At 40.2% G+C, this 15,011-nt stretch overlaps 1 protein-coding gene across 4 annotated transcripts in view; it reads left to right on the plus strand.

Annotated features, from left to right (window-relative positions):
* SPAG17 (sperm associated antigen 17) overlaps positions 1–15,011 on the plus strand; it is a 254,113-nt gene that overhangs the window by 154,213 nt on the left and 84,889 nt on the right. For all 4 annotated transcript variants that reach the window (XM_070785824.1, XM_070785828.1, XM_070785827.1 and 1 more), the window contains 4 exons: positions 4,683–4,858; positions 8,879–8,996; positions 13,478–13,656; positions 14,236–14,395. In XM_070785824.1, coding sequence (XP_070641925.1) covers positions 4,683–4,858; positions 8,879–8,996; positions 13,478–13,656; positions 14,236–14,395 — 633 coding nt within the window. The remainder of the gene's footprint in view (positions 1–4,682; positions 4,859–8,878; positions 8,997–13,477; positions 13,657–14,235; positions 14,396–15,011) is intronic.

Here is a 15,011-nt window from a genome sequence, read left to right on the forward strand (position 1 = left end):
GCCGATGCCAAAGCAGCATTGGTGTTTCCAGAAGACCTCGAGAAACTCACAGAAGAGAAAGTTCACTTTCCAGAGCAAGCCTTCAGTTGTGACAAAACAGGCTTATTCTGGAAGAAGATGCCCAATCGTATCTACATCTGTAACAGTGCCAGGTAAACCCTGGGGTTCAAGGCCTAGAAAGTTCACCTTACTCTGGGGCTATGCGGCCATACAGCAGGTAACATGATCAAGCCTAGTCCATAAGCAAACAACTCCTGGGCCAGAAGAACAAGAACAAAAATTATCTGCCTGTGCTCTGGCCGCACAACAGGAAAGTTTGGGGGACAGAAGTCTTGTTCTTGGAGTGGTCCCTCCAAGGCTTCATTCTTGAAGCGAAGAAATACCTCGAAGAGAAGGGGCTGCCATTCAAGGGGTTCCTCTTAATTGGCAATGCTCCCAACCAACTGAATTTCTCTGCCTCATTGACAAGAAAGTGGAAGTGATGTTCCTGCCTCCTAGTGCTGCATCACTGCTGAAAGAAAGTGTGAAAGTGAAGTTGCTCAGTCATGTCCAACTCTTTGTGACCCCATGGACTGTAGCCTACCAGGCTCCTCCATCCATGGGATTTTCCAGGCAAGAGTACTGGAGTGGTTGCCATTACAGCCACTCAATCAAGGCATCATCAAGGACATTAAGACAACTTACATCCACCTTACCTTGGGGGAGATTCATGCTGTCCTTGGTGCTAACCTGGACTGCAGCATCATGGATTTACGGAAGAGCTCCACAGTTGCGGTTTGAACTGTGTTTATTGCAGAGTCTGTAGGTACCCTGAAGCCTGAGACAATCAGTGCATGTTTGAAGCCATTATGGAATGAGGTGGTTGATGGTCTCAACAACTCCCCCACTATTGATGTAGAAATCATCAAATATCTCAAATATCTGAATATCTCAAATGTTGAAGGGAAGATGGGGGGGGGGTGCCTCCTCTGACATGGTCTAGAATGATGTCGAAGAACGTATAGAAGAAGATAAAAGAATCCTTAGCAACAAGGAACTCAAAGATCTGCTGAAGTCTTCTGCAGATCTGTGATGATGCAGAAAATTTAGAGGAAGCAGAGCCATCAATTTGAACACTTGAAAAAATGGCATTGACTTTTCAATAGGTGCAAGTGTTAAAGGATGTGATCCACAAATACAATCCTTTTTTGGACTGAAGCCTCTGTGTCACCCAAGGTATAACAGCATACCTACAACCACTGCAAGACTTGTTTGATGATACATAGAGAAGGAATAAACAGCTTCCTCTAGCAATGATTCTAACTAAAGCATCTGCAGTTGTGAAGCCTAGACCTTCAACACTTGAAGATCCTCAGCCTTCAACCTCCAGAGATCCTGACATTAGTGTTACTGAGCCTCCTCCAAAGTGTCAGTGTCTGCAACTGGAACTCAGTTATCTGGACTGAATACCTTCTGACATCCTGTCATAAGGCTTAACTCAGCCTGATGCCTCACCACTTACCAACAGGGCCACACACCTCATCAACTCACCACATTGGTACCGTAGACACGATATAGCGATCATCATCATAGTCATCATCATCATCCAAGGGAATCGAGAGAAGAACCAGGGTTATGGGGAGTGTTAGCACCGTGTGTATGTGTGTGTGAGAGAGAGAGGAAGAGAGAGAATGAATAAATAGTTTCTCTATAATTATATTTTCTATATATACTTGTATTTTAATATTTTTTGCATCATTAAATAAAAGCAATCTGTAACTGTTGAAAGAAAAGGTTACATTGTTGATGTGTACCATACAGTTAAGCCTATGATGGTTGCATAGTTGTGACTATACTGAACATAAACGTACTTTTTTCCCTTGTCATTTTTCTCTAAATGATACAGTATAATAATTTTGTACACAGCATTTACATTGTATTAAGTATTGTAAGTAATCTTTAAATGATTTAAAGTATATGGGAAAATATCCACGTGCTTAGTCACTCAGTTGTGTCTGACTCTTTGCAACCCCCATGGACAATAGTCTGCCAGACTCCTCTGTCCGTGGGATTCTCCGGGCAAGAATACTGGAGTGGATTGCCATGCCCTCCCCCAGGGGATCTTCCCTACCCAGGGATCAAACCCAGGTCTCCCGCATGGCAGGCAGATTCTTTACTGTCTGAGCCATCAGGGAAACCCAAAGGTTAGGAATATTCTGGATGGGATGTATCCAGTACGTTTTTATATTGTTATTAGCCCAAGAATACTGGAGTGGGTAGCCTATCCCTTCTCCAGGGGATCTTCCCAACCCGTGGATCAAATCAGGGTCCCCTGCATTGCAGGTGGATTCTTTACCAGCTGAGCTACCAGGGAAACCCCAAAATGGCCTTAAACACTGCCAAATGTAGATGATTTTTCAATTAAAGGGAAAGAATATCAACACTTCAACAGCCTGTGCTCAGGCTCACAGGCAGCAGATTCCTTCACATACCAAGAGGATTGGGTGTTGAAATGGACAGTGTGAAAGACCCCAGCCTCCTGCTCTTACACCTCTCTATGCAAATAAATACTATACCATTTTATATGGGACTTGAGCATCCACGGAATTTTGGCAACCCATGAGGGTGTCCTGGAACCAACCCCTGTGGAGTTGAAGGATGACCATATAAAGTACAGCTTGTATGAAATGTTTAGTATCAAATGCCCTTCTTCTAGGTTCCCACAGTGCTCTGTGCTTTTGCTAACACAGGCTTAACATGCAACAGTGAACACCTGAGGCTCTCTTGATCTGAATTGCCATTTCAAGTTCCTGTTGTGTCTTTCATCACCGGTTACCCAATTCGTGGTGCATAGTAATAGGTACTCAGCAAATATTTGCTGATTGAGTAAAAGGATGGGGATGAGAGGGAGGAGTTTCCAGCTGCGTCCAACTAGGTGCCATTCACTGCTGATATTCCATACTTCCTATGAGTCAGGCATCTGGTTACATCTACTCAGAGAACTTGTTGTCTAATGGGAAGAGAAACCATAAATACTTAGATAACTGCATAAGTGCTAAAAATTATATATAAACCTAGTACTGGGGACAGCCAAAAAATACTTGAGAGAGAAGGTATATAGCACCTGACATAGGACTTTATAGCTGAGTAGGAACTATCCAAAGGAACAAGGAAGGGAAATTCTGGACAGTAAGAACCATTGGTATAAATATACAGCTGTGTAAAAGCATGGCCTCTTTATAGAAAGATGAGAAGTTGAGTGTGACTAGAATGGAAATGGATGAGCATTGGGTGTCCTTTAAGATTAGTGAGCACTGGAGGTTATTAAGTAAGAAAAGGAAAATGATATGAAAGATTTTATTTTAGGAACATAATTATAGTGATAGTTTGGAAATACACCGAGGCAGTGGTATTAGGAAACTGCTACCAAAAAAAGCAAGAGCATAAGAATTTGAATTAAGGTGGTAGGAATGGATATGAGAGGCATGATATGAGAGCAATATCTGAGGGCTCTGTGAACGGCTGGATGTGTGGGTGAGTCAAAAAGAGAAAATGCAAATGATCTCAATGTCTAACTTGAGAAACAAAGTACATAATTGATCATGACATTGACTGAGGTTGAGAACATAGGAAGGAGGGTTATCTGCTTGGAAGAATAGAGGCTTATTGATTTTGAAATATCTCCAGTACCACAAGCAGAGGGGTGATATCTAAAAGCAGTTGGAAATACAGATCTGGAGCTAGATATGTAAACTTTGGAGGTATTAGCATGTAGATGACAGCTGGAGCCCCAGTAGTGAGCAAGATACTCAGCTCTAATACAGATAATAAAGGTTGTCAGCCCTGACTTATCACCATCACATGTGGTGTTTCACAACTATAAATGCCTGGGCCTCCTCCCCAGAGAGTCTAACTCAGTAGGTCAAGGTGGGAGTCTGAGAATTTTTTTTAAATTCTGTAAATAATTATTATGGGCAACCAGGATTGAGAATATCTGTTGTGTGATGAGAAGAGGAGTGAAAACCTGGGACTACCAACTTTCAACAACAGGAAGAGTTAGTAAAGGAGACTGAGGAAAAATGACCAGAGAGATAAGATGATATCCATGTGGGGGTGTTACTCAGGAACCCAGGAAATATAACTCAAGACGTAAGGGAGGCTCAGAAGTTTCTGACATAATTCCTCCATGGATTGCCTCTCCTTTCACAATTCTGCATTAAAATCCAGAATAAAATCAGTCTTCTGCAAGAAAACTTATTTTATCATGTCAGCTAGAAATTATTCTTTTCTAAATTTCCTTGTTTGTATCACTTATTATGTTCCTAAGGTCTGTCTTTCCCTTTATTGTTCACTGCTCCACACGTTTACGTATAAGAATCTATCAATAAATATTTCTCAAATAAATGAAGAGATGGTTACTGCCCTATCATTAGGAGTTTACAATCTAGATGGGGATGGAAGAACGTGTGAAATAATGACTCAATCAAATGTGTCAAAGTATTAAGGGCCTCAAATTTTTAAACTACGATTTTGATCTTCAAATCAAATACATTACCCCCTGAAACCTATACAATTGATAAATGCTACTAGCAAGGTAAAAATTGTCAAATTGTATAAATATTTGAGATGTAAATTTTATTTAACAAATATATCAAATATAAATGTCTAATTTGCTTGCTTTTTTCCTCTTTCTCTTATTATAGAGGATAAGGATCCTAACTTGGAATCTATGTTGAATATCCCATCAGTACATACTCCAACAGTAATTCCTGTTATAGTGAGTATTCCTCAAGGCAAAGGAAAAGGGAAAACAAAAGGCAAAGAAAAACCCAAAGAATCTCTTAAAGAAGAGGAGCACCCAAAAGAAGAAGAGAAAAAGGTAAGTGGACCTTGCCATGGATTCCCAGATTCTGCTTCTGACTCAGTGTTAACTTTTTTAAGATCATGATTTATGCCAATAGTGTTCTTACAGTGCATATATTTCACTGTTCAGATTAACACTCCTTGTACTTTCTATTTTAAATGGACAAAAGAGGCCTGCACACAGGAGTTGAATTCCCACACTGGGAGACATGTTGTCAGTCATCTACAAACTGTCTCAGGTCACTCATTCCAAACTTAGAATAACTAATTCAACCATTTCCCCACATTGGATCTTGGAGGTTCTTTGCTTTAGGATTATAAAGTTCCTACCATTCCTTATTTTTAATACTTCATTTAGTTCCATTGAGATAAACAACAATTGGAAGAGGAGGATCTTTAACTAAATAGTGGAAACACTTCTATTTGGTAGATTTGGACTTAGATATTGATGAGCTTTAGCTTACCAGGTGGCGCTAGTGGTAAAGAACCTGCCTGCCAATGCGGGAGGTGCAAGAGACATGGGATCGATCCCTGGGCCAGGAAGATCCTCTGAAGTAGGGAATGGCAACCCAATCCAGTATTCTTGCCTGGAAAATTCCATGGACAGAGGACCCTGGCGGGCTACAGTCCATGGGGCCACACAGAGTTGGACATGACTGAGCAACTGGGCAATTGATGTGCTTGGAATTCAGCAAGACTAAAGGACAATCCTGAATACTAAAGGGCTTCCCTGGTGGCTCAGAGGGTAAAGCGTCTGCCTGAAATGCAGGAGACCTGGATTCGATCCCTGGGTCAGGAAGATCCCCTGGAGAAGGGAATGGCAACCCACTCAAGTACTCTTGCCTGGAAAATCCCATGGACAGAGAAGCCTGGCGGGCTACAGTCCATGGGACCGCAAAGAGTTGGACATGACTGAGCAACTGGGCAATTGATGTGTTTGGAATTCAGCAAGACTAAAGGACAATCCACTTCAAGTTAAAGAGGGATGTACAGGGAGGGAGGAGGAAGGAGGGTTCAGGATGGGGAACACTTGTACATCTGTGGCAGATTCATGCTGATATATGACAAAATCAATAAAATATTGTAAAGTTAAAAAAAAAAAAAGAATAGAGAGCCCAGAAATAAGCTCACACACCTGTGGTCAATTCATCTTTGACAAAGGAGGCCAGAATATACAGTGGGAAAATGACAGTCTCTTCAACAAGTGATGCTGGGCGAGTGGGACAGCCACATGTAAATCAATGAAGCTAGAACACACGTTCTCCCCATACAGAAAAATAAACTCGAAATGGCTTAAAGACTTAAACATAAAACAAGATAGCATAAAACTCTTAGAAGTAAACATAGGCAAAACATTCTCTGATGTAAATCATATCAATGTTTTCTTAGGTCAGTCTCCCACGACAATAGAAATAAAAAATGAAAGCAAATAGGACCTGATCAAACTTAAAAGCTTTTTCACAGCAAAGGAAACCATAAACAAAATGAAAAGACTACTTAGAGAAAATATTTGCAAGTGATGCAACTGACAAGGGCTTAATTTCCAAAACACACAAAGAGCTCCTACAACTCGACAAGAAAAAGCAAGCAATCTAATTGAAAAATGGGCAGGAGACCTAAAGAGACATTTCTCCAAAGAAGAAACACAGATGGCCAATAGGCACATGAAAAGACAGTCAGCATCACTAATTATTAGTGAAATGCAAATCAAAACTACAATGAGGTTACCACCTCTCCGTAGTCAGAACAGCCATCAAAAAAAAGTCTATAAATAACAAATACTGACGAGGGTGTGGATACCTCTACACTATTGGTGGGAATGTAAATTAGTGCAGTCACTATGGAGAACACTGTGGAGGTTTCTCAAAAAACTAAAACTAGAACTAGCAGATGACCCAACAATCTCTCCTGGGCATATATCCAGACAAAACTATCATTCAAAAACACATGCACTCCTGTGTTTATAGCAGCACTATTCACAATAGCTAAGACTTGGAAACACTCTAAATGTCCATTGACAGATGAATGAATAAAGAAGATGTGTGTGTGTATAGTGAAATATTACTATACTACTATATATATCACATCTACATGTGTATATATTTATATGTATGAAAGTGAAAGTGAAGTTGCTCAGTCGTTAACTCTTTGCAATTCCATGGACTGTAGCCTACCAGGCTCCTCCATCCATGGAATTTTCCAGGCAAGAGTACTGGAGTGAGGTGCCATGCCCTCATCCAGGGGATCTTCCTGACCCAGGGATCAAACCCAGGTTTCCTGCATTGCAGGCAGACGCTTTACCATCTGAGCCACTATATATATATATATATATATATATATATATATATATATACACATATATATATATATATATACACATACACACCTACAGTGAAATAATACTCAGCCAAAAAAAAAAAAAAAGAACAAAATAATGCCATTTGCAGCAATGTGAATGCAACTAAGGATTATCATGGTAAGTGAAGTCAGAAAGAGAAAGACAAATATCATATGATATCACTTATATGTGGAACACAAATGAACCTATGTATTAAACAGAAATTGAATCAGGAACGTTGAGAATAAGCTTGTGGTTGCCAAGGGAGAGTGGGTGGGAGAGGGTTGGATTGGGAGTTTGGAATTATCAGATGCAAACTAGTATATATAGAATGGGTAAATAACAAGGCCCTACTGTGTAGCACAGGGAACTATATTCCACATACTGTGATATACCATAATAGAAAACAATGTGAGAAAAGAATATATATGTGTGTAACTCAATCACTTTGCTATATAACATAATATTGTAACATAACACTGCAACACAGCTGTAAGTCAATAAAAATGAATAAATAAAAGTTGAAAGTTATGGGGTTTGAATGTTACTGAGCCTCTACACCATATTTACACAGCTTTACTGGATGAGTTTTCTCAAGCTCAGATGCTCCTCGTTAAGTGAAAATGTTGAAGTGTTGGAAATAGTCCCAGGTAATTCATCAACTTAGCTGAAAGCAATTTGGTGGCCAACCAATTGGTCTACCCAACATTTTTTTTTTTTAATTAACTATAATGAAGGAATAGGGGATAATGGTTCTGAATGTAATGACAGATTTGTCATGGCGTGTTTGTGTCTTTGAACAATATTGTTCATTTTACAGAAGTTCATAAGCGTTTTCCTCTTAATTTTGCTGTGTTTGTTATTAATTGATTTTTAGTTGACAATTCAGATTTTATTCTCTGCTAGTAACAAAGGCAGAACCACCTAAATGATCAGTAATAGAAGACCACAGAGAGTAAATTAAAGATTCAATCCTGGGGGATCCGTTGGAATGATTTTGGTGGTAAGCCACTAAGAAAGTCAATTGGAAAAACTGAAATGATTATTGTTGGAGATAACAAATAACTTTTATCCTAGAGTACACATAACCAAACAAGGAATTCAGGCACAGTTGGCATAAAATCATTTACAATTTGTTAAGTAGACACACCCAAGCCCTCATTAAAACTTATAGTCCTTTTTATTGTCTTTATTTTCTTTTATTGTTTTTACTTACTACAAAAGCAATGCATGCTCACTATAGAAAAAAAAAAAAAAAAAAGATGTATATCCTAATAGCTCTAGCTATGATGTCTCTAGCATCCAAACTGTGAGAATCAAACAGAAGGTGCTGGGGATCTTGGTCAGCCCTTACACCTATATGCCTATATGAGGCATCTTTAAAGGCCTAGTTCAAGTCCCAACTTCTTTATCATCCTTTCCTAATCAGTCTTATTAACTTTGATATCTCCCTTTTCTGAGGAAAGATGCCAACCATTTGGTACTAGTATTTAGCTGTTTCACATGTCTGTGTGTTATGCTACAAGAAAAATATCAGTTGCACAGTAGAGAGACATCCTTATTAGGCTCCCTTGCAGGGCCCTATAGTCCTGTGAAAGTCATATTCTAAGTATTCAGCAAGTCCTTGTTTAGTCATAATAAATCAATAACTCATTTAGAAAATGATAGGAAATTATTCACATGTTGAATGATTTACAGGAAGCAGAAGAACCAGAGCCTGTTTTACAAGAGAGTCCTCGTGCTCCCATCTTCCAAAACCTGAATGTGTCTTGCCCCAATGGGCTCCAAGTGACCTTCACTGGGCAAGAGTCCCCAGGTGAGTGCTGGCCAGGGGGATGAGGAGGCAGGGGAGGAGGGAAGTTACATAGAAAACACTTGAATCACCATTGCAACTGTGTACTTTCCTGCCAGTTAGATATGTTTGTTGATAATGAATAATGGGCTAATAGTAACCACCATTTGTGAGCACTTACTCTGGGCCAGACACTATCTAAGTACTTAACATACATGACAGAATACAACTACTGTACTCTAAGTCCTAATAGTTTCACTTCACAAAATAAATGGAGACAGCAGAAGATTCGGTGTCTTTCCCCGTGTCACTCAGTTCCTAAGTGGCAGAGATAAAATGCCATTCCTGGTCCAGTGCTGGCAAAGCTAATGCTCTTCATAACTACAGTGTGTCTCTGTGCTCCTGCCTCTACAAAGGGCCACATATACAGAACGTTGCTGATCTAATCAAAGCAAAGGACAGTGAGCACAGAGTAGACAGAGATAAGTGCAGGTTAAATAGATGAGGAAAACCGGTCTTGCTTCCAGGGAGCAGCATATACTTTTAGAGGGCGTGTGCACGCTAAGTTGCTTCAGTCGTGTCTGACCTCTTGCGACCCCAAGGACTTCGGCCCGCCAAGCTTCTCTGCCCATGGGATTCTCCAGGCAAGAACTCTGGAGTGGGTTTCTGTACCCTCCTCCAGGGGTTCTTCCCAACTCAGGGATCAATCCTGTGTCTCTTGCATCTCCTGCATTGGCAGGTGGGTTCTTTATCACTAGCGCCGCCTGGGAAGCCCATACTTTTTATCGAGTTTATGGCACCTTATTAAGATGAATAAGTACAATAGGACTTCTTTAACTAATCCAATGCAGGGAGGACATCCATAGTGGTGATTTGATTTGAATATCATTTAAACGGAGACCCACTATTGCAGTAGAATTAGGAGAGGCAACAAAGCAAGCTGCTGAGCTCGGATTCGGGTTCTAATTAATTATATAGCCCTTATAAGAGCTTACGGCCTCAGGGCCATAGTTCCCCACTTGATAAATGTTACATTGTATCAGTGATTCACATTTTTTTCACAACCAAATACCTTCTTTATATAATTCATGTGTGTGTGTATGTGTGCATGCACTCAGTCACTCAGTCAAGTCCAACTCTTTGCATCCCCATGAACTGTAGCCTACCAGGCTCCTCTGTCCATGGGGTTCTCCAGGTAAGAATTCTGGAGCAGGTTGCAATTTTCTGTAGGGGATCTTTCCGACCTAGGGATGAAACTTGTGTCTCCTGCATTGGCATGAGGCTTCTTCACCACTGAACCACTTGGGAAGCACCCCCCTGTAATTCCCTTATGTATTCCATATTTGAAAAGTGTATCCATCAAAGATAAAGAGTATGCTAGTTGAAAAACAATTGAATGGTATATTCACTTGCCAGCCAAATAAGAAGAAACAATATTGTAGCTATTATGTCTTGGTTTTACTTTTCATTAGGCTTTCTGAATTATTAAAAATAGACTCTGGACCTTTGTTTCTATTTCTGAGAATTCCTAGTGGTCTGTGTTTTCCATGATGGGATCGACTGTGTGTGTTACTACGACTGAAGGTCCTGGAGGGTCTTCCAAAGTCAAACATGCTATGAATGTACTGAGGGATATTGTTTTCAAGTTCAGAGACATAATTGTTTGCTGCTTGTTTTCTTGGTTCTGTTATCAAACCACAGCTTAATACTTGTTTTACCTGTCTTTTCTGTTAGTTTCATTTCCTAGTCTGATGTTTTCATCTTTGTGTTAGAGTGGACAATGTAATTAATAATAACTCTGCCTGGCACACATAATCTTTCTAAAATATTCCATGTATTGCGTGCTAAGTCACTTCAGTCGAGTCTGACTCTTTGTTACCCTATGGACTGTAGCCCTCCAGGTTCCTCTGTCCATAGAATTCTCCAAGCAAGAATACTAGAGTGGGTGGCCATGCCCTCCACTAGGGGATCTTCCTGGCCCAGGGACTGAACCCACATCTCTTGCATCTCCTGCATTGGCAAGCAGGTTCTTTACCACTAGTGCCACCTGGGAAGCCCATGTATTATGTATATTCTAATTCAAGTCTGAACATAATGACAACATAAACATCAAAGTAGCACTGTCTTCATAGGATCAGCCTAGGGCAAGGGAATGGAGAAGGCAATGGCACCCTACTCCAGTACTCTTGCCTGGAAAATCCCATGGACGGAGGAGCCTGGTAGGCATGGGGTCGCAAAGAGTCAGACACAACTGAGTGACTTCACTTTCACTTTCCACTTTCATGCATTGGAGAAGGAAATGGCAACCCACTCCAGTGTTCTTGCCTGGAGAATCCCAGGGGCAGGGAGCCTGGTGGGCTGCAGTCCATGGGGTCGCTAGGAGTCGGACATGACTGAGCAACTTCACTTTCACTTTTCACTTTCATGCACTGGAGAAGGAAATGGCAGCCCACTCCAGTGTTCTTGCCTGGAGAATCCCAGGGGCAGGGAGCCTGGTGGGCTGCCATCTATGGGGTCGCACAGAGTCAGACACGACTGAAGTGAATAGTAGCAGTAGGGCAAGGGAAAGAAGGTGACATAGTGTAAGAAGAAAGAGCCTAGAAACTCGAGTTATTTCCAGGGTGACCTTGAACAAGTTATAACCCGCCACCCTGAATTTCTTCATCTATAAAATAACATTATCTACTAAACAAGATTGTTATAAATATTAAATGATAAAATACTTTCTGATCTGGAGACTATTACTGCAGTGTTAGGTTTTCGTTTGCTTGATTTTAGTTGTGGTAGCAGTGGCTGTTTTGCAGTATAAGGGAAAGGCTGAGCACAGAGACTTTCTTTCAGATCTTAGCTCTTACTAGCTGTGACCTTAAAGAAGTTTCCCTCCATTAATTCATCTGAAAACTCTGGAAAATGAAAGTGTCTGCCTTAAAGCATTGTTGAGGTAGGCTGAACAAAATACATATCAAAACATTTAACATGTAGAAATATATGAACAGATGTTTATTAGTTTTTTATTATTCCTTCTTTGACTTGAAGGGTACCATGAAGGATGCTCCTTCAAAAATATTTTCCCACTTGCCCTACATAGTCCTTGAAATGCCATCATTTCGTATTAGTAAGCCACTTTATTTTTCCTCCAGAACCAATAGCATTTTATTTTAATACAGAAAAATATAATAGATAATAGAACATACTCATGTGACAGCCAGACAAAATAAAGATTGTTTTCTGTGATACTTTAATAAAAATATTTTTTAAAATTGCATAGTTGTAACCCCAAATTTCCCACTATGTTCTATTCCTTTTCTTTCTCCTATAGTAAACAAGATTTAGATTTTTGTGCAAGTAGGTTTGTACAAATATGCTATATGTATGCCTTTATAATAATAAATAATGTGAGTGATGCAAAATTTACACAAATTATATTGTAAATATTTTTCTGCAAATAGCCTTTTTATTCAATCTCTATTTTGGATATCCAAGATGATACACATGTATCAAATAGCTTTATTTTAAAATGTAGATAACATGTAATTAAATGAAGAGACTGTGATTTTTTAATGTACTCCATCACTGATAGACATTGGATTTCATGTTAGTAAATGACTTTTTAAATGGAGAAGAGGAAATTATTCAATTAGCAAAACCTGAGTAGGTGCTGTGTGCCAGAAATTCTCAATAATAGTACTTTCCTTTGGAGGGATTGATTAGGTGCTTTTCTCCTTGATTGCCAGTTAAGAGTAGAACCATGAGAAAAATCTGGACTTGGTTAGAGATGAGAGGATTGTGTTAATTTTGAAAGATGGTAAGTGATTTAAAAAAAACGGGCCTGAGTGAATGATTTCTCCTGGGGCTCCAGGCGATTTGGGGAACTGCCAGGGAGCATTGTGCATCCCTGGAAGAGAGAGAAAAGAAGAGGATGAGAGGAAAATACCAACAGGAAGAAAAGGCAATATCTAAAACAACATACCTGCTCCCTTCCTAATTTTGTCCTGAAATGTCCTGAACATCAGTAGAGAGAATGGCTAGTACATGAAGAAAGTACCTGTTAAGTAAATGGCTTTATTTACTACATATGACAGTAAGAAAGGCAGCAAAAAGGGACTTCTCTGGTGGTCCAGTCGCTAAGAATCTGCCTGCCAGTGCAGAGGATGCAGGTTCCTGGTCTGAGAAAACCAGGATGCCATGGAGCAGCTAACCTGTGCATCACACTACCGAGCCTCCACACCTAGAGCCCGCGGTCTGCCGCAAGAGAGGCCACCGCACCAAGAAGCCCACGGACCTCAGCTGGAGAAAGCCAAAGCCGCAAAGAAGGCCAGCACAGCCATAAGAAAATAGTTTTTTTAAAGGCAGCAAATGACCCATATTTGGGCCATCTGTCATGACCTGAAAACTGTCCTAAGTATCCAGATAGAAACAAAATAATGAAAAACATTCAGAAGATGAAATTCCAGCCACACAGCATTGCCCAGTTCACAGTAAGCCCTTTTTCTTCTCTTTTTAAGATCAGTGTATTGTAGATGAGGAACCCACTTGGGATATCATGGTCCGACAGACCTACCCCCAGAAGGTGAAGCACTATGAGTTCTATAAAACGGTGATGCCGCCGCTGGGGCAGGAAGCATCGAGAGTTATCACCAGTCAAGGCACTGTTGTCAAATACATGCTGGATGGATCCACACAGGTAAAGGAGTATATTAAATTTCTCTTTCCTGCCGCAAAGTAAAATACAAACAAGCTGGAGGTGGGTCATAGTGCCATGACAGGGGAGAGAAACAACTCATTTGAAAAATGAATGATGCTTTAAAAATGACAATGAATGTTATCATGGGAAGAAAAACACTACCTTAGATGGTATACCTACTAGACAGATATTGACAGAAGCTAAGTGTCTGAATGTGATGAAGTTTTAAATGCAGTCATTAGAAAAATTGAAATAGGGTGAATCATTTCCCAATTACAGAGAGGAAGGGTGAAGAATGGAAAATCGTAAAGTCAGACTGATGAAATACATGAAATGAAAATAAAACAGAAAGTAAATGGAAAACAAAATAATATCATTGTTTTGTATTATAGTGTTATTGGCTCTGTGGTCTCTGAGCTCCAGATCTCTAAATCATAACATGCTTTATACTACTGGATCTGCAAGTCAGCAAGTTGCACTTCACTGAGTTATTTTTAACCTATTGCAGTTTGACACACAGTGCTGTTAACCAGGTTCTTCCTCGTTTCTTAGAATGCTCCCCTTTGGCTTTTTCTTCAGATTCTCTTTGCAGATGGGACTGTGAGCAGTAGTCCCAATTCAGGGCCTGTCAGTCTTCCTACTGACATGCCCGCCAGTGCTCACAGTGCTGACTTGATGGACACGATTTCCCAGCAGAAATCGGAAACAGCACCATCGGAGACTGTCATCACCAAGAAAGGTAGTAACTGAAGCCTCTCAATTTATAATGGATTTAATCAATCCAATAGTTTAATAAATGCTTGGTATTATCATTACTATTATTATGCTTATCTTTTTGTTGAATAAATGCATCAACAGGAATCACAGCACTACACATTTCTTGATCACTTTGATCTTTTTGTAATAAATAGCAAACATTTTTCTATGTCATTATGTACTCTGAAATGGTGGTGGTGGTGTTTTAGTCACTAAGTCATGTCCAATTCTTGCAACCCTAGGACTGTAGCCTGCCAGTCTTCTCTGTCCATGAAATTTTCCAGGCAAGAATACTGGAATGAGTTGCCATTTCCTTCTCCAAGGGATCTTCCCGACTCAGGGCTTGAACCTGGGTCTCCCACACTGTCGGCAGATTTTTACCAACTGAGCCACCGGGACGATGTTAGCTCTAACACCTGGGCTACTGTTTTAGGGTTAGATGAACAATCAGTGATATCAAGGTTCTGGGTTGGCTTCTCTGTCCTCTTTTCCTCAGAATAGCAAGAAGACGACGTCAGCTCCAGGTATGAGGTCCTCATGTCGTAACTTCCAAAGCAGAAAGGAAAGAGGGTGAAGAATGCCTATAATGTGTGTAACTG

Source organism: Bos indicus, chromosome 3 (genome assembly GCF_029378745.1).
Source record: "Bos indicus isolate NIAB-ARS_2022 breed Sahiwal x Tharparkar chromosome 3, NIAB-ARS_B.indTharparkar_mat_pri_1.0, whole genome shotgun sequence".
NCBI classification, from domain to species: domain Eukaryota; kingdom Metazoa; phylum Chordata; class Mammalia; order Artiodactyla; family Bovidae; genus Bos; species Bos indicus.